Here is a 23222-nt window from a genome sequence, read left to right as displayed (position 1 = left end):
TAGTTATCAATGAAACATAGCAGCAAAGGTCAAGCAGCAGTGCACCTGGTGGAACACATGTCACCATGTGCAAAGTCTGGGGTTCAAGTTCCTGATCCCTAGCTCCACAGGGAAAGTCTCACAAGCGGTGTATAAAGATGTCTATATTTCTCCCTCCCTTCCCTCTCTCAGCTTCTCTCTGTGCTGGGAGGGGCGGGGGGAGGTAGGGAGGGGGAGAGAGAGAAAAGCATAGCCGCAATAAATTCCTCTGAACTTCACAGACTCCCTGGCAGCCAGAGGAACTAGGAGGGTCTGAACACTCAGAAAGTAAGAAACAGCAGACACAGATGCAGATTGGTAGATGGGAATGCAGATTATGCAGCCATATTCTCAACAAAAATCAGAATTACTATTAAGAAAAAGAGACAAGGAGAAGATGCAAACTGGAAATGAGGAAGCTGAGTCCTCTGGCCAAGGGGAGGTGAGCAGAGTAATGAGACAGAAGGTATTATAAGGCAGTGAGGGAAATGACAAGGAAAAAGAGAGGCCATCAATGCACTGAAACCTAATCTAAGAAGAAGTGGGTACACATGTTATCGTGCCAGGTGTGACAAAGGTACTGCAGGGTTTGGGCAAGAGACAGGGAGGGAGGGAACAGACTGGGGATGCTGAGCTCTGTGAAGAGACCAAACAGAGAAAGGCACCTCAAGGCTAGGGTAGGGGTATTGGAGCTATGTACCAACTGTCAATTATCAGTCTAATATCTTCATGAGGACTCAGAACAGTGAGATGAGATGCAAATGATAACCAAAATTTCCTCAAGGACATTGGTTTGTCAAGTTTTTATGTCCTGATCCCAGGAACTACATGTCCCTAAAGAAAAGAAAAAAAACTGGAGAAAACGATGTGTAATTCTACTTCAACACAAAAAGCATCAGCACCATAATTCCCAAGTGCTTATGTTACGCCTTCTGGGTCTCTTATATTTTCAGAACATCATGGCAAAGATTCTGCAGCATCCTTTCTCCCTCAGAAACAATCCATCAAACGAACATTTCCTTCATATATATGCAATTTGTCATTGTTTTTACTTTACTGAAGTGGTATCAGTTGACAACGCTATTACTAATTTTGCACCATTTTAATAGCTGCTCAGTAAATCCATCAGATAGATATATGTTGCTTAATCTAATCATTTACTTCTTGCTACGTATGTACTTGTATATAATACTTACAGTAAAGAGTAATGTGTTGAGAATAATTTTCAGATACAAGGTTGGGTGCCTCAATTCATAGATGGGGGACTGCTGTATCATGGGGGTAAACTATTCTGTTTACTTCCTTTTTATAAGGCAAATGAGAAAGAGCATGCCTTGCCTTTGGATCTGTTTGTAGAGAACTCCATGAATGTGGTGATCCAAGTTACACATCCCAGACACTTACTTTTATGCCCACTATTATAATTACCTTCTGGTTCATCCAGATCAGCACTAGACTATAGGGCAGCAACTACTATGGCAATGAAATTCAAAGTCTGTCCATCCCATGCCTTGTTTTCTATTACTTAGAGCAATGATTCTATTCCAACTACAACAAAGATTATTTATGTGGTACAATCAGACCACATTGGTTTTATCCCCAATGTATCTGGTAAAATACTTGTTACTCTAACACGGTCAAGTCAGAAAAAGATTTTAGCACGTCTGTTGCTGAGTGGAAAGAAACAGACTATTTGGAAAGTGGTTATAACAACAGGAGCTACATTACTGGCACCTGGAAAAGATTCACTGTCATCCACTAGAGATCTGGCATTCTGAATCTGAAGCAGAAACAAGAGAAATGGGAAGTAATCCTTCTCAGTTCCTGTGCCCAAAGCTGGAGGGGGTGCCAGGGGAAGCTTGGGATAAAAGAGAAATGCAAGAGGCAGTTTACAAGAATTTTAGATACAAAGAATTCTGCAAGTGCAAGCGAGCTATGGAGTGGATTTTCCCCTCATGAGTGGCTACAAGTTACTTTGCATTGATGTATCAGTGGCTAATTACCTGAACTATAGTTCTTCGGAGCAATTTCTAAGGATTAGCACAAAAGTCAGATAGGGATATCTGTAATATAAAGACCCACTCAGCCACCTGATGCTGCTGCTGAGTCAAATCAAGTAGGCACAGCAGCATTCAAGATGATTTGACATTAAATTAGCCAACCCTGGTGGAGTCCCTTCAGAAGGAATCAGATTAAGGAATCATGAATTAAGAGTATAAGGAAGGGTGAGACAAGAGTCAATGGGAACAAGAATATTCATCTGGATGGTGTGGGATAAGCGTGGCTGAGACCACAGGGTAGGCACTACTAACACAGGGGGAGGGGGCATACGGTGTATTTGTTCCATGCCTTGTTCTGTTACTTATCACCGTTGTTATCAAACCAAATAAATTCATCTGGCCTAATGGGATAACATTTGTTTTTTAGCACTAAGAAATTTAGAGTGGTTGTCCTCCAATTTTAATGTATATCAGATGCCTTTAAAGGGCATGTTAAAAAAAAAAAAGAGAGAGAGAGGTTGCTAAAATTAATTCCCAAGTTTCAGATCTATTTAATAGTATGCCTAGGCAGGGAGAGGCAGGGGGGAGGACCTGGGAATTCACATTGTTAACGGGTGGCAATAACATTGCTGGTCTGAGAAACACACATGGAGAACCACTGCTTTAAGAAGTGAAGTTATAAGAAACTCCAAAAAGTCATGGGTCAAATGCTAGTCTTCAAATTTATTACAGGGGCCAAGTGGTGGTACACCTGGTCAAGCGCACATATTACAAACTTATTTCAAAGTAATTTGAAAACCATTTGAAAATATGAGACATTTAGAGATTGCATAAGAGGAGCAAAGGCTTCGAAAGAATATTGAGATGGGTGAGGAAGGGCAAGGAGCTCTGGGCTGACAAATGGTGGGAGCACATAGGACTAGGTATATATGTATGTTCCACAAACCAAACTGTCCAGGAAGGTTAGTCTAGAACAGCCTCCTCAGTAGGATACAGTTACTGCAGACTAATAATTACAGAGAGAACTGGGCAAAGAGTAACTCTTAATACGAGTTCACTACTGAACCAAGCCCTCCAAATCTACCTGTAGTGTTGCATATGAGATAGCAGATAGTCTCAACAGGTTCCATGTTTACGTTAAGCCCCTCATACCGGTCATCAAGATAAGTCTCACAGCCTGAGTTCTAGCAGGAAGAACTGGAGGTGGGGAGAAAAAAAGGAAGTTAAGGATGAAGAGTATGAACAGATCCTCTTAATATCCTGGAGGAGAAAACTATTTGGAAATGGAGCCATTATACAGCTCTCCAGAAGTGGCCATTTGTGCTGCCTTAAATGCAGATTGATTACTGCTATTTGGAAGTTGAGTGCATCATCTTTTCTGAAGAAAGGGAAAAGCTAAATTTCCCCACATTCAGCTGTACTGTCAAATCACTTCCCCACACCAGCTCTTTCAATGCATTTTCCTGTTACCATACCCACTTGCAATAACTAATCTACCCATTTCCCAAATAAAGAAACAACCCTCCCCCCCCAACAATGACACCTGCTGAGTCAAATGAGCAACTTCATGATTTGGACCTACCTGAAATCCAAAAATGTAGTGAGGGATATGCATTTCCAGGGCTAAAGGAGAAAAGAAGCCATTCCAGACACTGAAGAGAATGAAATCTCCATTCTCTGTGCTAGCTTCTAAGCTGTACTAGCATAATGTAATATAGCAGGGGGAAGAGGGCAGAAGATAACTCATCAAGCTACAGTTGAATTCCTATGATGCTTGAGCTAAAAAAATCCAACAGTACCCTGGAGCTACATTAAACAGTACAAGAGAAAAGTTAAAATCAAAGCTCTGTTTTTAACATTATTCTGTAGGATTTAGTTTTATTCAAAGAGAAATTTCACTTGAGGTCATTAGACTGAAAGTGAGAAATCTTGGTTTATTTAAAGTTGTGCCATTAAACTATTGAGAAGATAAGAGCAGAGGCTGGACAGAAGAGATGGATTTCAGGGAGATGTTCTCATGGGAAAATTTAATAGAAATGAGAGGTGGAATAAAAGAAGATGTAAGGCAGGTAGTGTTAATAAAAAGGAGGGACTAGGCAAATTGGTAAGAAAAGAGTAGATACAAGAAAAATAGCAATATCCAGCGGGAACTATTAAAATTATTTAATGTCTGTGTCTCTGAGAATGCATGCATGCTTTTAGAAGGCTTGAGTCCATTATCTTTTGTCTTCTCCACTATTATGCCAATGCCAGGGACCCAAGATACACTCAAGAAAACGAGGATTAAGAGAAGAAGTGAATTCAAAGCCACCACATGCAAGATAAACAGTCTTGAACAACTGTTCCCAACAGAGGAGTAATTTATTTTCTTGGAGAACTAGTTAACTCATGTAATCTATATTCTGAGATAGGATATATTAGCTTTAAAATTTCAAAACACACACTCAAATTCAACACCAATTTCTCACTGGCTTGGGATGGCTATGAAATTGCCTCTTTCTCAGAATAACGAACAAATCTGAATTATTAAATCAGTAATGCTGACCTCTTCCACTGAAGAGTCATAAGTGGAGGGTTTTTTTTAACTGAACAGAAATCTCTGCTAAGTCTTTACATCTCGTTTGTAATCAGCACTGAAAAATGTCAGTTGAACTTAAGACACAGGCAGGAAGAACCCTATCAAAAGTTCTTTGGATTTTTAAAATTTTAAGACCGATATATATATTTTTTAAAACTTACTGGATTTTTGTAGAAAAACTACTATAAATAAAAAGTTTTTTAAAAAAATGATTGCTCTGGAAGCCTTTCTTCCCAGTGGTATTGAAAACACTTCAGTAGAAATCAGAAATACGTTTATAAGTTACTGCAACAAATGCATGAAAACTGATAAGTCTAGCATGGCCCTCAGCAACTACATCACCAGGAGAGATTCTTACTTGAAACATTCCTTCCTGTCTTCATAATGACTACTGATATTGGCCTATGAAAGAGTTTATGGCCTTTTGATCAAAATCTATGATGGAAATGCTAAAACAGATTTTGTCAAGGTTCAAGCAGAGTGAAGGCACCATCAACCACACTGAAGAAAAGCAAGAGCTCTTTGACAGAATTTTAATCCAGGACTGGAGGTAACAGGGTTTGCAGATTAGAGATACAGAAGATGGCAAAGCAGGGGTGCTGGAAGGGCATGTCACAAGGTTTACTTAATCAGAAGAAAAGCCTCCATGAAGGGACAAGGAAGCAAGGGAGCCCAGGTGAAGCAGGGAGGGGAGCAGGCTCATGATTACTTTTCAAAGACGGAAGACACCTCCACAGTGTTCTTAATCTGCAGTGTGCTGGGCAAGAAATAGAATATACATGAAAGATAAGAGAGCCTGCCCCTTTCTCCCCCAATGAGATAACCCTCACCTCATTATGTATGTCCAGAATGAAACTAAATTCATTTGAATCTACTCAGATACTAGATTGTTCAATACAATTGCTTTGCCACAGTCAAGCTAGGGCATCAGTTTCTTTTGTGAATATATATAACCCTATCTGGAAATCACAAAATCTTAGAATTCAAAGGTGCATTAAAGGAATAAAGCTCCAATTTCTAAGGTTAAATAACTTCTGTGTTTTCTTATGACAAGCCAGAGTCTTAAGAGTTGCTGGGAACTCTGAAAACATTACATTTAAAAATAAGATTATGGGTTGCATTAGGAGAATATCCTTGGAATGATATCCTTAAGGCCTGGATATCCAAGGAAAACAAGGCTCCCAGAAAGGCTTTGATCTGACTCCTAGCACTGTCAACATCAGTGCCTATAATATGCTCAGCAAAAACCCATTTGCAAAGACCTCTAGGATGGAATAGAAATCAACATGCTGGCCTGTTTGAAATCAAACAAGATGTGTTCTACCAAATATACAGACTAGAGTAGATGAGAGATCTTCTCTGCCCGTCCCCTCTTTTGGTGAAACCCTTATTTAGAATGTAAGCAGGGTTCCAATAGAGATTCAGTGTCTTGGAAGTACCCCTGGAAGGTAGAAGGGACATTCTCTGAAGGAAGTGAGAACATTATATTGAGAACATTCACTAAGATGAGTAATGCGGCAGATCAGCTGACAAAACACTGAAGGGAAAGGAGAGCTAGAAATGCTGCAAAGTCAATATGGGAATGAAAAAAAATTAGGATGGGACAGAAGCAAAATGATGTGTCACACTCCCCGAGGAGCACACAGGCTGCCTCTAAAAAAGAGGACTAGGTTCTGGAGTGTCACCAAGAAGTGTGGGTCACTGCACCTGAGTGCTTTTTTACTAAAAATATGGTGGACACATGCTAGACCTCTTACAACCCTGCAGCAAAATCAAGGGCTTTTCAATAGAGCCTATGAAAAAAACAAGGCCTCAGAATACGTGCAAAAATACCCAAACCTTATCTTACCAGGACACAAGGTAATGAGGGAGGAGGCAGCTGATGACAGACAAATGAATTAGAAAGGAGGGTTGCCTGTTGGGAGTTAGGAGTTAATTTATCTGAGGAACAAAAAACATGATGTGGACTTCCTCTAGATGTGCCCTCTATTTAAGGCACAGTGAGGGTTTCCCAAAAGCAGACAGGAGTCAGAATGCAGGAATCTCCACAGGTCAGCACTCTGGACAGCACTGCTGAGGGCTAGTATATGGACTTGTTTCTGGCAGGCAGTTACATGTGTTTGAGAGCAGTAGGCAATCTGCAAATTGGCATTCTTCTATTGCCTCACCTCCTCTTCCCAAGGAAGGCATAACATATCACTCCCCTGGGGTCCCATCAGATGATCTGAAGAAGGTTGGCAGATCAGAACCTCTCGCAGAGGAAGCCGTGGCTATTGAGCAAGCCCCGAGAAAGCTCATCAACTCCTGGGGAGGCAGTTGCGCTGACCCGAGAAGTCAGACACGTTAACAGGCTGCCCTTTCCCCAAAGCTAAAAGGATTAATAGCCAAGCACTGCTCTGGAAAGCAAAGTCAATGGAAGAGCACTGTGCACTACTGCTGATATCACTAGTGATAACCAGAGAGAAGAAGAGGCACTGGGGTCAGGGACAAAGAAATCTGCTGGAATCTACACCCCTGTGAGAAGAACTAAAGAGAACACTGGCCTTGCAAGCTTACTTATACCAATCTATTTCTCCCAAAACGTTCCAGAATGAACGACTGATAGAAGCAGCAGCAGATGCTATTAATTTGGCCTTTGCTAAAGCATTTGCTACAGTACCTCCCAAAATTCTACTTGGGAAATTAATTGAAATTGCTTGGTTCAGTCCACCATCACTGGAGATTAGGCAGTAGCTGAAGGATGATAAACAAAAGACAGTTAAGTGACAATATGCAGGGAGAGATCTGGGGTCAAGACCAAAGCCATTTTTATTTAGGGGTTTATTCAAGGCCCAGGGAAAGAGTAAACAACTCACTAATGAGATCTGCAGAGGACGCTAAGCTGGGAGGTAGAGGACCTGAATTGACTGGGGCATAAAATTACAAGGCAGAGTTCAACTGGAAGGAATATATATGTATGCAGTCTATCTAGAGGAAAACAACCCTAAGCTCACTCACATAATATTCAACAGACAGGCAGGAGAAGGAGCAAGTAGGCACTCTGACAAGCTGTAATGTGACAGAATCAAGTAAGAACACTTAAGGGGACATAGGGCATGTGCAAACTAAAATAAAGCAGAACGTCAAAAATAAGTAGTCTCAAAAGAAATGTCAATGTTATCATTTTGGGGGGTGGGAGGAAGTCACCATTCCTATCTGGTGGGGACAGGCTTTCTCAGTTCTTCATTCGCCTTGATGAGGTTAGCATCTAGAAGATGGCACTGGGCCACCATCCTGGGGCTTGCTGACAATAGTGCTCCAAAGAAAAACTCACTCACAGTCCATGTTGGCCATTTTTTCTAATTGTTTATGAGGTCTGCACTGCCTTATGGCAATGCTTCACAGGCTTGGGGAACTGCTTAATTTCTTTCCGTTTACTCAACCTGCAACAGTGCAATGACCCCCAAGCCAGTTTTTCCACCATCAGTCTGAGAGCAGTGGCTCAACACAATTGACTCTAGGCAACTCACTTCTTCAGTAGACAAGCATCTTGTTACAATCCTTCAGCTTAAGACGAGGACTAAAGATGCTGCCACTTCCTTAAAACAGCAACAACAACAACAACAACTCACTATCTATGCATGCTTATGCACAATCTAGCTACTTCTTAGAGCATAGGAGGGTATGCTGTGGTCTCACTTTCCAGAGAAGCTATGCAAACAATTTTACGCACTCACATGGACTGTCAAAAATAAATATTTTAAATATTCATTTATGGCAGAACCATGCCATGGTGGGAAGTATGACTCTGGGTCTCCATTTACTGCATGTGCAGCTGCCACTCTAGGGAAGCATAACTTACTTTTCCAGACACTATCATATGAGGCTGAGCACTGCCAGCAGAGACCCAGCGCCAAAGGCCCCTCTCAAGTAGTCTGTTGCTGTCGATTTCTTAGAGTGGCTAGATAATCAGTGTGAAGTCACATTTCCCACTATGAGGTCACCTGGTTTAAGGAAGATATAGACTGCAAAGAAAAGCGAGGAAGCGAAGGAGGATTAAGAGAGAGGCTAATTATGGACAACATATCACTTTACACTGGCCATCAGTGAGCCTAACGGACCCAACACAACTGGTATTTTCACTGAACTACTTGTACTCAAGAACCAGGTCTCAGAGAGGGCCTGCTGGGAAAAGTCCTCAAGAAAGCATCCAAAAAGCCACCGTAGACTGACAGACTGATTCCTCAGCTGACATTCTGTGTGACATTCCACAGATGCTCTATCCATCAGGATGTGACATGGTATTAGAGGTAAATGTCACATATCAGGGCAATGTTCTGGGCCAAAGAGCAAGAGAAGTGATCTCAACAACACAGTCTAAAGTGTAGATAACATCTGCCCAAGGTCATTGCTCCTTGAATAGTAGAGTACAAACTAGCAATTACTAGGCTTCTAGGTTGAAATCAGTTTTAGGCCACAGGAAAGTGGCTAAGAGAAGCAAGTGCCTGGGATCATTTTGAAATAATGGGCAGATTCTGGTTATCTATTTATTTGTTTGTTTGTCTATTTATTTATTTATTTATTTATTTTGGGGGCAACCCAAGGAAGCTTAGCAATAGTCACTTGGTTCTTGCTCTGATTCCCAACAAGTCTGGGACTCACTCAATTACCAGCACCCCTTAGTGACAAGTGGCCACATGGCCTGAGCCTTGAGGAATGTCAGTAGGTAGAAATATTGCTCAGCAACATTGCGTGTCCTTGGGGCAACCAGCCACAGGGATGAAGGACAAAAGTAAAATGTCACAGGGCTTCTCGAAGGCTCTCCTGCTAGCTGTCAAAATTGTGAAACTAAATCTCATTTCCTAATAAATGTTTTCATTTCCTCTGTACATGGCAAAAGGTGGAGAGGTGGTGAATAGGAGGTGCCAGGGAGCAGAGGCCACTGAAGGTGAGATGCTGAGGCAAGTGGCCTGCACATTAAGCAGGACTTCGTAGCTGGTACCGAGGATGGTGATGATAAAAGCGCTCTGACAGCACTATCTCATCTATTCATTTTACAGCATCTACATAGGGACAGCAGATCTAATACAGAACTATTTTGCAGACATGGCCCAGGGACAATTAAGGTTCAAAGGCAAGATCAAAGGATGCCTGTCTTCTTTTCATGGGGGAAAACTAGAATGATAAAGATGGAAGGTTTCTCAGTCTGTCATTTGCCATCACATTCTTCTGGGCAAGTAGCAAGGAGAGTGGGAGAGAAAGAAAGTGGGGCTGTGATCCCCAGTGTGTTCCCTTGAGTCCATGTTCATCTCACCTGGCCTCTGCAGCAAGCAGCTCATCATAGTGTGAGGATCTCTGGTCATCATCCTGCCGGTATCGGATCACTGTGGCTAGACCTTTGCTGATGAGGGCCTCGGCAATGTTTCTGCAACAGAAGAGATAGGTCAGTGAGCACTGGGGGTGCAGGTGGGGCTCAGTCAACAGAAATAATAACAGTTAGCACTGGAAGGTCTCCATATAGCCTGGCAGGGAGAGGGAGAAGCGAAGGATTGAAAGACCAATCAAGTAGCTAAGCTAGACACCCAAATAAAAGGTAAAATAACAAAGATCCATAGCTCAGCACTTTTCTGCACGGTGCAGTCAGATGCTATATCAATCTGTACATAAAAACGAGCAGAAAATATCTGTAAAAAGCCCACATTAGGCTGGGCTATTTACAGAATGTTATCAACAAGCCACTACCCTCAAGTCTGCTCTAAAATATCAGGCACACAGATTTAAAAGGAAAAAAACACACACACACACACATAAAAGCATGACCTAAATTTCTCAAAAACCTCCCTTTCTATCCTATACTGTAACTGGAAAATGTCTGGTTCCAGTTGGGAGCAACGTCAGAAACATTACTAACATTACACTCAAAGTACTTATCAGAATTCCTAGTGGCGGCTCCCCCATCCAAAGGAGGCTTGTAGCAGGTTAAGGTAGCAAGTTGTTCTTAGCAAGTTTTGATAGGAAAGAAGGTATGGTAATGGGAGTAAAGCCCTTTATGAAAAATTGGAAAAGAAGACGCAACAAAGTAAACCGTGTAAAGTCTGACATGATGAGCACTGCGACAAACTCCCAATAGTCTTTTTAGGACTACAGAATGTTCATATTAGGATCCTGCTTCAGGTGATTCTCAAATGCACTGAATCTTTTGTGCAGCAGAATAGGAGGCCTGGAGTCACTATCACTGTGATCACATCTACTAACTAGGTGAAAGAGCCTAGGATTCTCACAATGCTAAAAGAGCATATTGGCCGAGTTCCACCTGAATCAGAAAAGGGACATTTGCTCTGAAGTAATCAAACTATGAAGGCACCTTGTCAAATGTTTCTTGTAGCAAGTACTAGGAAACAAGAGGAAATGATATTATTGAGGGAGAGTGGTGGTTATGTCTTTCTTTGTGTCTGTCATAATTACACCAAAGGCCCCACTCAAACCATCTGGTTAGTGGCCCTTTAGGGAAGGGGGATGGTAAGTAATAGGCCACTGTACCATATGCTGTGATTTAGTGTTGTTTAGAATGTGGTTAACTCTTAACACACTACGGTTCTTAGAAACTTTCGCTCTGGCGATGCTGTAATCTCCACAGGTCTATGTACATGTGTAAGCCACTTACGAGTTCGAACTCAATAGAACCCAGGGAATCTCTCTCTCTCTCTCTCTCTCATACACACACACACACACACACACACACACACGAAAAAGAAGAAGAAAAAGGAGAACAGAAAACTGCATGTGCGGGAGTCAGGCTGTAGCGCAGTGGTTAAACACAGGTGGTGTAAAGCGCAAGGACCAGAGTAAGGATCCCGGTTTGAGCCCTGGCTCCCCACCTGCAAGGGGAGTCGCTTCACAGGTGGTGAAGCAGGTCTGCAGGTGTCTATCTTTCTCTCCCCCTCTCTGTCTTCCCCTCCTTTCTCCAATTCTCTCTGTCCTATCCAACAACGACAACAATAATAATAATAACCACAACAATAAAACAATAAGGGCAACAAAAGGGAATAAATAAATATTTTTAAAAAAAAAGAAAACTGCATGTGCAAGTAGAAAAAAGAAGGAATAGATGCTGGCTGGTTCTTTTCTCATTCTGTGCCCCTCCGTTGCCTGTTTATCTACTGCCAGCATGATATTAATATCTCCAGCCCGCCACGGAATTAGCACTTCTCAAAATCCACTCCCACAAAGAGGCTGCTTAGCTGGCCACCCTGTCTCCTGAGTCACCGCTAAGAAGTGCTGGCAAATGCTGTCATTATCACGGTGTTGGCTTTGGCAGCATGAAGAATGCCAACAGCCCCCAAATCAGCAGCTGTAGATGTTGATAAATGGTGAGAATGTAACTCAGGGTGTCACTAAGAAACTCTAGAGGGCAGGATAGGTGCTCCCCATCCACCAAGGAGGCAAGACGGGGGTGGGCAACTCCACTTTCTGACAGGTTGAGATGTCCCCGTGATTTAAAATGCCAGGAGAACAAAGACATGTTTGTTACTGCATTTTAAATAACTGTGCATTGACATTTTCCAGTCAATACAGGGAGTCTGGAGGAGATAGTTGGGATGACAGAACAGGCAAGGAAAATTTCACACGAATAAGCTTCTAGATGAAACAAAGCTAGAGAATGCTAAAGCAGAACAGCACAAATATTTAATGACCTCTTCCTTTTAACGGTGCTCAAATTAACTCACAAAATCATTGGGTACATGCATGGGCACAAACCAGGGACAATCCTTTCCCATCACTCATAATTCCTGCCCTCTCCCTCCTGTTAGCAAACATCTACAAATCAGTGGTGAAGATTCCAGATTCCCAAATCTGCAGTCTTCCCACCACCTTCCTATCTCTTCTCTCTAAAACTTAGTGTCTAAACCATAGTCTCCTAGTATCTTATTCCTAATTAGAGATTTTGCCTGGAGGAACAGTTGTGGTGCTGCTACTTAGCAGTAAGGAGAGTGAAAATACTTAAAATAATAGTAGCTGTCACTATTGGGAATTTACTATGAGTAAAGCTTGTGAGAATCACCCCACATGCATTTTCTTCTTGGTGTGTGTCCATAATTCACTACACAATATTACAAGTACTGACTACTGTCAGTCTTCCTCTATAAATTATGATGTCCAAGAAGGTAAGGGGCACATTCTTCTTACTTTGTTCCCTGGTATCTATGATGTGACTTGCATAATGTAAATGATAAAGTATATTTTTAGGAGGTAGCGAAAATGGCCGCCTCACGCAGTAACCTTTCCTGCGTCTAAACACCGAAGTGAAGCGCCGGAAAGAGAGAGAGGTGCGGAAGGAGAAGGGCTTTTATAGGAGTAGCTTTCGAGAATGGGAAGGGGGAGGAGTAACCATAGCACTCCAGGAGCAAGTGTGAAAGAGACCACAGCACCAAAGCTTCCTTCCTTCAATGCAGTGGGGACTGGACTTGAACCTGGTTTAAACACATGGCAAAACAGCATACTACCCCAAGTGAGCTATTTAGCTGGCCCGGAATGATTAATTTTATAATGCAACAAAATTACCATACATTCCTTTAATTTTGTTAAAACACATTCTGAAAAAAGAAAAAGGTACTCTTTGAATTATCAGAAAAGCATTGAATCACTTTGGGAATATAGTATTAGAACATTATTATGCTAGGCATATATTAATTATGCTTACCCAGCATAAATTTTTTTAAGAAGTCTTCTATATGCCTTAAGAACTTATAACTTTCTCCTCCCCATTATCTAAGACCTGAATTTAAAAGAATGAAAAGAAGAGAGAAAATGGAATTAGCCCAGATCCCTATACTTGACTCTAATTCATTTCTCTTGACTGTTAATAAAAGGTCAGGAAATTTTCCTTCTGGCTAGAAACTGTTCAGAACTTGACATTAGTGTGTTGATCGGTTACCCAGAAAGAAAAAAGAGCATTAAAATATGTATGTGCCATGGCATTATGCTGCTTCAGACAAATTTGTAAGTTCTGCTTTCCTGAGTAGATCAGTAATTCCACTCTAATTACACATGTCTGGTTCGATTGGACAGTTCACAATGAGCATACAAAGAGGGGCCTAACAGCCTTGCAAGTCAAAGAGGAAGTCATCTCTTTCAGTGAGCAGAAATAAAAAGAAGTAATGCTGGGAGGAAAATGCTTCTCTACAGCAAAGGAAATTAAGGTTCTGTTTCCAGTAGGCATGATCAGGTGTTTCCCAATACAAACACAAGCAACACATGTTACCATATAAGCTTTCTCAAAAGATAGTTCACACCCTCCCTTACAAACACACCTGATTCCACCACAAGGACTTTGGAGTTAGCTCATGCTTTTCCACTATAGCTTTGAAACCATCAAGATTTATTTTCTACCAACATAGAGAAAAGGCCTTCTATGACCTTATGCAAGAATGAAGAGGAGATTTCAATTACAGGATGGTTGTAATTGTCCCTTTTACCTGCCTCCCTTCAACCTTAACACCTAGTATATGGACCTGTTCTTTCAATTTGTCTGTTGTTCCTGTGTGATCTGATGTGAGTTGTGCACCTTTGTTTGGAATACCACAAAAGCAATGTACTATTCCCTTGGTCACCTATGAAATGATGTATAATTTGATAATCATGATTACTTTAATTGCCTGAGGTATTGCTACCAGCAGGCTTCTCCACTGCAGTTACTTTTTTCTACTTTAGAGCCAATAGGTATTTTATGTTTTTTTTTTTAAGTATTTTTAATACTTTATTTTAACAAGAGAGATGCAAAGGGAAAGAAACAGCGAGACAGAGAGGCAAGCTCATTTCTGGCTTATGGTGGTGCAGGGGAAATAATAGTCTTTTTGTAAAACCATTATGCTGTCTCCTTAGCCCAGCCAACAGGCATTTTGTGAGGAGATATTTTGAACTATGCAATCGTTATCCTTCATCAAACTACAAAAAAGTTATTCTCTAATTTATTTCTACCAGCATAAACTCAAGGAATCTCATTTCATTCAGAACTTTATAATCCATCTCTCCATCAATAGTTGTTTCGATGCTGAAATTGTTCTCAATTTGGCCAGTGGTAGTCAGGTCAAATTAAATTCTATGTCCCATAGAAACGGCCAACACTACTCTAAGAGCCCTTCCTTCCTGACATAAGTTCCAGGGTTATCCAGGACTATTTTCTGCAACCCTGAAACTAGACATTTATCAAGTAGTGCATGTTTACATCTTTATTTGTTTCTATACATTTATCTCAAACTATTGGAAACCATGTGTGGTGGCCATAAAATTGTGCCTCTTGGATCTTTGACTGCAGGAAGCATAACTGATTGACAGTTCCAGCTGCTATGCTGTGAAATCCATCACTGTTTCAGCCAAGGCTATGCTTCCCACCAGCTGCTGCTAGCCAATGTCTGGGCCCAGCAGAGATGCTAAGGCAGACCTATGGCTGAGAAGCCTGGCACTCTGCTGATAGAAAACTCTGGCTTGTGGATCCTTATTAGCAGCTTTATAGTTTAGACTCCTCCAATTCAACCAGCCTTCTCCAGAGGGTGAGGCCTGCACTGCAGTATAATGGCTTTCCCATTCTCCACTAGCTCCCTGCCCATCTTCCTTAAGAACACCTTGCCACACTCAGCCTCTTGGTGTGTTGGTATCTTCTAATTCTGCTTTTAAAAACCCCTTCTGTTTCATTTGGTTTAAATCCCCCCTGCTTAACACTATTCTATTTACATAACCACTTCATTCTAGTTACATAACTGCTGTTAATGAGCACCACCCTCCCTCCAGGGCATTAGTGGTTCAGTGATAGAATTCTCGCCTGCTCCACCCCCTCTCCTTGTCACACCCTGATCCTCTCCTTGTCACACTCTGATTTTCACCAGTCACTTTTCTCTCCACCCTCTCTATGTCACATCCTGTTTCCACCCTACTTGGCAAGTATATATAAAGACAGCATTGTGAGTTTTAGGGTACTTTAGTTTAGTTTAGCTTAGCTCGGCTTAGATTGTGCTGCGTCCTGCATGAATAAAGAGATACTGCCTACAGCTCAACCATGAGTCCCTGGTCATCTGTTACCCGCCCGTGAAGCCAGCCCGGCGAAAACAACATTGGTGCAGCAGTCTTGCCATCAGTTTCTTAGGGAAACTGAACCAAAATATCATGACTCTACAAAGATATCAATGACTCCAAGTCAACATTACAAGGCTCATATTAGTTTCCTTGCTTCTGTATTTTATTTCTTTTTCTTATTATTCCCTTTTGTTGCCCTTATTGCTTTATTGTTGTAGTTATTATTGTCGTTATTGATGTCATTGTTGTTTTGATGTCGTTGTTGGATAGGACAGAGAGAAATGGAGAGAAGAGGGGAAGATAGAGAAGGGGGGGAGAAAGACACCTGCAGACCTGCTCATTGCCTGTGAAGGGAACCCCTGCAGGTGGGGAGCCGGGGGCTCTAAAGCGGATTCTTACCACCTGTGTTTAACCCACTGCCCTACTGTCCCACTCCCCTGCTTCTGTATTTTAAATGCTGGCAGTGAGAAATCTTAAAATCTTTGCTAATATGGAGAAAAAAACAAAACAAACAAAACCAATCAGGGGCAAGGAGGTGACATACTTGGTTAATGGAATCTATCACCATGTGCAAGAACCAGGGTATGAGCCCCTGTTCCCCAACTGCAGGGGGATGCTTCACAAGCAGTGAGGCAGGGCTGGTCTTTTCTTTCTCCCTCTCTGTCCCTCCTATCCTCTCAATTTCTCTCTGTCCTATCAGAGAGAAAAGAAAAAGAAAAAAATGGCTGCAAGGGGGAGTCGGGCTGTAGCACAGCGGGTTAAGCGCAGGTGGCGCAAAGCACAAGGACCGGCATAAGGATCCCGGTTCGAGCCCCGGCTCCCCACCTGCAGGGGAGTCCCTTCACAGGCGGTGAAGCAGGTCTGCAGGTGTCTATCTTTCTCTCCTCCTCTCTCCATTTCTCTCTGTCCTATCCAACAATGACAACAACAATAATAACTACAACAATAAAACAACAAGGGCAACAAAGGGAATAAATAAATAAAATAAATTAAAAAAAAATATATATATATATACAAAAAAAAATGGCTGCAAGGAGCAGCGAATTCCCAGTGCAGGCACGGAACCCCAGTAATAATCCTGGTGGCAATAAAATAAATAAATAAAACAATAATAATAAAAAAACCACTCACACACACATACTCAGTCATTCATGTGTTCTGTGACTTTGGTGATTAGACATAAATAGTAGAGTCTCCTTTTATATATATAAAAGAGAACCTGTTCTAAATGGATTAAGTATTTCGAAAGAGTAAGCACTGGGAATAATCAGGAGAAACTCAAAAAACACAGACATCTCTTGCTTCTCCATCTCTAGGGCAACTGAGATTTTATCTTCTACTGTAGGGTCCATAGAGATTAGAAAAGTAGAATCTTTCCCTTAAAACAAATGTAGACATAAATACCTATTCAGAATAAATAGAGCCCATAAAAAAAAAAAAAAAGCTTTTATAGGGGTCCAGGAGGTAGCACACCTGGAGTGCTCATAGTACTATGTTCAAGGATACGTGCAAGGACTCAGGGTAGAGCCTCTACTTCCCACTTGCAGGGGGACATCTGACGAGCGCTGAATGTCTAGCCTTCTACCCCTGAATATTTCCCCTCCTATCAATTTCTCTGTGTACTGTTAAGAAAAAAAAAAAAAAGGCCACCAGCAGAGGTGGATTTGTAGCACTGGCACAGAGCCCCAGCAATGACACTGGAGGCAAAAACAAAACAAAACAAAACAAACAATAACAACAAAAACCATAACAAAACAAAAAACTTTTATGCTGTCTTTTAGTTATCTATAAAGTAAAGGGCTGAAAGATCACTGATAGTTGACAGTCTCGGGTTCAATCCCCAGCAACACCACAAACCAGAGCTGATCTGGTGATATTATGTGCCTCAAAAACACTTGTGTGTGCCTCTGACCCCCATTATTAATTAATTAATTAATTAATTAATTAATTAATGGGGGTCTGCTTGGTGGAGCACCTGGTTAAGCACACATGTTCTAATATGTAAGAACCAGGTTCAAGCTCCTAGTACCCACCAGCAGGGGAGGAAGCTCATAATTGGTGAAGCAGTGCTGCAGGTATCTTTGTACCCCTCTCTCTTTCTCCCTTTGTAATTTCTCTCTGTCTCTATCAAATAAAGAAAAGAAAATATTTTAAAAACTAAGGAAAATATTAACAAGACTAACAACAACAAAAAAAGATAAGTGGTCAAAACATGAAATGTGCCCACACTCCACATGGCTATTGACCAAGAAAGACCTGGAATGCCCCACGACACCAGCTATTTAACCTCTATCATCCATGATCCTCGATATCACCAGTGTGTTAGGCTGGAATGCTGTCTCTGCTTCCTTCTTTACCTATTAGCCAAAATTTCACCACAAGGCTAGCTTGCCAACATGTGCTAGGATGGAGATCCCCAGCTGACAGGGCTCCAATACTGAGTTCTAAGATAGCAGATGGCTCGTCATAATTCTCTTCAGCTACACAGGGATGTTCAACTGTGGGGCTGAGTCACAAGGAAGCTACAACTTAGTGCTGATGAGTTTCTCTGTAGCCAGGTTAGAAATGACTGAAGAGGGAATGGTCACCACAGGATTTGACAAAGAGGCAAAATGCAAAGAGGGATGAAAAAACCATTTATTTTGTTTTTAAACTTCACTACAGTGGGAACACTTTTACTCATATGCGGGTTCTTTACCTTAAACATGAGGAAGAAATAGGAAATAGATTAAGACAGACGGCTGACAAGTCCAAGATCGGGATCTTGTTAGCTCTTCTCTATCAGTTCACACAATGACCTCTAACCTCCATGCTCTTTGAGGCAATGAACCTCACAGTTTCAGCCTAGACATAAACTTGGTTTAGAAAGCCAGACAAAATAGACTTGATGGGGAAGTGAAATTCTTGGAGTGAGAGAGATCCAGACTACAGGCAATGAACTATGGTCAGGTTACTATTTTTCAATAAGGCCTCAAACTTGAATAATGCTACAGAGCACTATGTAGGCTTCCAAAGTCACCTGATGACATTCCCAAGGGGCTCCATTTTTCCTGTCCCACCCAGAGGCTTATATCTTTCAAATGCCAAAGGCAGAACTGCCATGATTCTGGAAAGATAATCTACCCTCATTCATTTTTCCCCCCCTTCAACTACAACTTAGAGACACTTCCCATGGAAGAACCAAGCAGTTATGTAGACAGGGGGTACTATTTTAGAAGCATCAATAATTGGAAACATCCTTTATAGTTTTACCAAGTCTCTCTCCCACTGTCTATCCAATTTCTCCACTTCCCCCTTGAACTAATGTAATTCTATAAATAACTAAAATTGATCTTTTGATCCTTTTACTCTTAATGGCTCCTTGCTTTCATTTACCAAGTCATGTCACCAGCATAACTACCACAGCATGTGAACAGTGGCTAGACTCCCAGAATTCTCAACACTAGAAACTAGGAGGTAGAGAGAGAACAATTATTAAGACTTGTAATTAAGGCACATAAGATTCTGAATACAATGGTAAGTGAGGTAAATCAAAAAGAAATGGACAAATATCAGATGATCTCACTTGTAAATGGAACTTAAACCAAGAAAGTAAAACACATAGTGAACCTAGGTCTGTGCAGGGTATATGTACTGCACCAAAGCAAAAGAGTCTGGGAGGTGGTGCTAAGTGGGGCTCAGGGGCTTGGTCACGGGATATTGATGGGATATTGATATGCAATGTACACACTCCACAAGCAGACCCCATTAATTAATTTTTGAAAGATCTACATTTTATAGGAGAAACAAGAGTGCACCTCCAGCAACTGTGGGTGCTAGAAATAAACCTGGGGTCTCATGCACATAGGTCCTGCACTTTACCAGTTAAGATACTTCCCCATTCAGAATAAAAGACTTAAAGTAAAACCAAAGAGATTAGGACATTATCCTCACTACAAACTAGCAATGGTAAGGAATGTTCCTGTCCCTGAAGGGAGGCTGGGTCATCCTAGTCTACCACTCAAGGAGGTTTAGTCCTTGAGTGTAAAATGTGCAACCTAAAATGTTCCAGGCTGTGACCACAGACTGTGACCTCAGTCTGCCAGGAATCCAGAGGTTATATAGGCCCCTGTGCTAAATGTGAATATGCATGGTCCTCAGGCTAGACTGATGTGGTAAACAGTTAAACACACACACATGCATCCCCCCAACCCAACTTCGGAAGCCACTCTCTGAGCTAACCCAGCTTTCAAGTTTGATTCTCCACTCTGACACCATCCTCCCAGACAGTATTTCTAGCACACCTTCATGTTAGCTTTCAAGTTCAAGCAATACTAAAGTACTGGGCTCCTAGGAACATACCTAAAATACACATTCTATCTTCTTTCCACTCTAGAGCCCCTATGCTCACTGGGCTCTATTCCTACTCTCTGATCCCTGTTTATTAGACATTTTGTCCTGCTTCATATCTTACTGCTTTTCAGCTAGCAGGTTCCAGGTGCTAGACCTTTCTAGGCAGACGACTTCACCAATGTGTCCAGGAATCTCACCCCTCATGAGCCCTACCCCACTAGTGAATTAAAGAGACAGGGGGAAATGTTAGGTAAAGATTAGAGATCTCTGAACCCCAGTTCCAGATGGACCTGGAACTTTTATGAACAGGAGCCTTTATTGTTTGAAACATCATTGAAAGGGAAGAGAATCTGGAGAAGACCTGAGGAAGACAGGCACTGTTGCCCTTACCTGAGAGTAAAGGGGGAAAAGAAGGACACCTGGAAGTTGTAATGGGAGATGTAGAATAGAAAAGAAGTGAAGACAGAGCCTTAGAAGTAAATAAAACTGGGTATCATGTTCCATATGGGGTCAGCCATCTTGGCCTAAATGGCCCATGCCTTTCATTTTCCTGATAAAAAGAGGGGAAAAAAGCTCTTAAAAATGAAATAAAACTAGCTCTAATTTAAAAAATTAGTCTTAAAAAATGGGACATATATGCAATGGTGTATTGCATAGCAGTTAAAAAAGACTTTACTGTGCCCACTGGGACTAACTGGATTGGACTAGCAGTGATCATGATCAGTGAAGTAAGTAAAGAAATTATGGACAACTATGGATTAATTCAACTCACATGTGAAATATAGGGAATTGAAATGCATGAGTGTTTATATATATGTATATGGACATATATATAAATACATACAATGATATAGTCAGCTCACATCTATGACTTTAAGTGAACTATGGTGATTATCAGTGGTGGAGGATAGATGGGGTACAGAACTTTGGTGGTAGGAGTACTGTGGAATTATACTCCTATTATTATATAATCTTGTAAGTCACTAATAAAATTAATGTAAATACAGAGAATTAATGAATGAGTGAAAAAACAAACAAATAAATAAAACCAGGTAGGAGAGATAGCATAATGGTAATGCAAACAGACTCTCATGCCTGAAGCTCCCAGGTCCCAAGTTCAATCCCTAGCATCATCATAAGTCAGAGCTGACCAGTGCTTTGGTAAAACAACAATAACAACAAAAACAGTAACAAAAACCAGTGGAGATACAGATCAAGACAGGTGGAAGCAAAACAAGAAGAGAGGGCAACAGGGAAAAGGAAAGAGAAGAGAGGAATGAAGGAAACCATTTGGCTATGAGATAACAAATGGAGGACACACCTCACAATGTGTGATGCTATTGTTCTGAACACTGGCATCACACAAAACTATGGTAACTTCCAGTGGAAGCTCCACAGATGGTGGACTGGTGCGAAGCTGTTTAAAAGAAAAGAAAAGCAACTAAAAGATTGAAACCAGAGAAAATGGAATAATGAGTGTGCACCATACTATGAAGACAAAAAAAAAAAAAAGGTCATCAGCATGGAAAGAAAAAAACCAAACCTATCTAGTGACCAGGGTTTTTTAACTGGGTGATGTTGTTCCAGATGCAATATACCTAGAACAGTCAATTCTCTCTTCAAGGGGTCTGTGAGTCATATCATATTTAGTAACTTTATTTCCACTAATTTCTATGAGGGTATACATACCACCACCTCATGAAATAATATGAAATTATAACAGAAAGTCTCATGGAAGCGGTTGAATTAAACACTTCACATAGGCATGGAGAAGGAGAGTGTTGAAAATATGGGTCAGAGTGATTTAGAAAAGGAAGCGAGAGTAGTGTAACATCAAATTATTCTATCAAATAGTTATGTTTACTAAATAGACAATTTCATTCTGCCCCCAGGATTTCTGCAGTACTGTAATCTTATTGCCACCTCTTATTTCATAGTTTCATTTATTCAGCAATATCATGGTTATGACTTTATAAGACAAAGAAAACTGTGCTATTATATTCTATTATGTGAGCTCCTTTCTGAGTACCACTGCACTTCTAAGTCAGTGCAAGAACTGAAAAAAGTTAGGATATACCAAATGTAAATGGCAACGAGATAATGCCTACCTTTAAATATTTATTACACTTCCAGATTTCTAAATTTAAAAAAGAGAGAGAGAAGATGAAGAAGAAGAAAGAAAATAAACATCTGCTTGATGGAGAAAGCCAGCTGCATGGACTCGTCATAATCTCTCTCTCTCTCTCTCCTCTCTCTCTCATGTATGGCCAGCACGGTTATCACTGGGGGTCAGTGCCAGCACTAGGAATCCACCACTGTTGGTAGCCATCTTTCCCTCTCGCTATTTTCTTATTTTTTAGGACAAAGAGAAATTGAGAAGCAAAGATGAGGAAGGGAGGGAGAAAGACTGACGTCTACAGATCTGCTTCACTGTCCCCCCTGCTGGAGGGGACCAATACCCGGTTCTTTATACATTATAATATTTGCCCTGAAACAGGTGCAATACCACCTGGCCCACCCATAATCTCTTTTTGACATATGACATTGGATATGTGCTCAAAGTGACAATTCCTCAATAAGACTGCCACACTTCTATCCCAGAGAGACAAATCTCTTAAAAACCAATGAAGATAATCAACTAGACACTAGGTCTAGCTTGAAGTAGCAAACAAGCAGATATGCACTTCTAGTTCAACCAAACTGGTTCTATCACTTCTAAATATGCCATGCATTTATGTTCCTACTATCTGCAAGACATATGAATTTGTATGATTCATCATTATATACCACTTAGCATTTCAAAAACAACACTCCCTTCTGTAGACTATACCTTTCAGGAACCTAACAAGTCAGCTGGGTCTACCTACATCTTTCTGTGTAGGGCGGTTATCCTCTCAGTCACCTAAGCTTGCTGTCTTTCTCATTCCCACATATAAAAGCAGCTGTCAAAATACTGAATTCATTGGCCTGGGTTATGGTGCAGTGGATAAGGTGTTGGACTCTCAAGCACCCTTGGAGGTGTAATCCCTGACACTGTGTACGGGAGGGTGATGCTCTAGTTCTGTCTCTCTCCCTTCCTCTCAGAAAAATAAATAACATTGAGGTCAAGTCTCCAGTGCTTGTCCAGTGGACATTTTCTTTTTCATTTGAACTATTCTTCCTTGCTATTCCAGAAGGGAGTTCCACTAGTTCTTCCCATGATTTCCTACATGGTTCCCTGGCAATGCTGACCAATTCCAAAGATG

General features: G+C 41.2%; 1 protein-coding gene across 1 annotated transcript in view; it reads right to left on the bottom strand.

Moving 5' to 3' along the window:
- The window catches only part of SND1 (staphylococcal nuclease and tudor domain containing 1), a 497039-nt gene that overhangs the window by 208079 nt on the left and 265738 nt on the right, over positions 1–23222 (bottom strand). The window contains exon 13 of the mRNA XM_007526286.3: positions 9890–10000. Coding sequence (XP_007526348.1) covers positions 9890–10000 — 111 coding nt within the window. The remainder of the gene's footprint in view (positions 1–9889; positions 10001–23222) is intronic.

The sequence above is a fragment of the Erinaceus europaeus genome, chromosome 8, assembly GCF_950295315.1.
Source record: "Erinaceus europaeus chromosome 8, mEriEur2.1, whole genome shotgun sequence".
Classification (NCBI taxonomy): Eukaryota; Metazoa; Chordata; class Mammalia; order Eulipotyphla; family Erinaceidae; genus Erinaceus; species Erinaceus europaeus.
The sequence above is the reverse complement of the archived record's forward strand: the minus strand, read 5'-3'. Positions and strand labels throughout refer to the sequence as shown.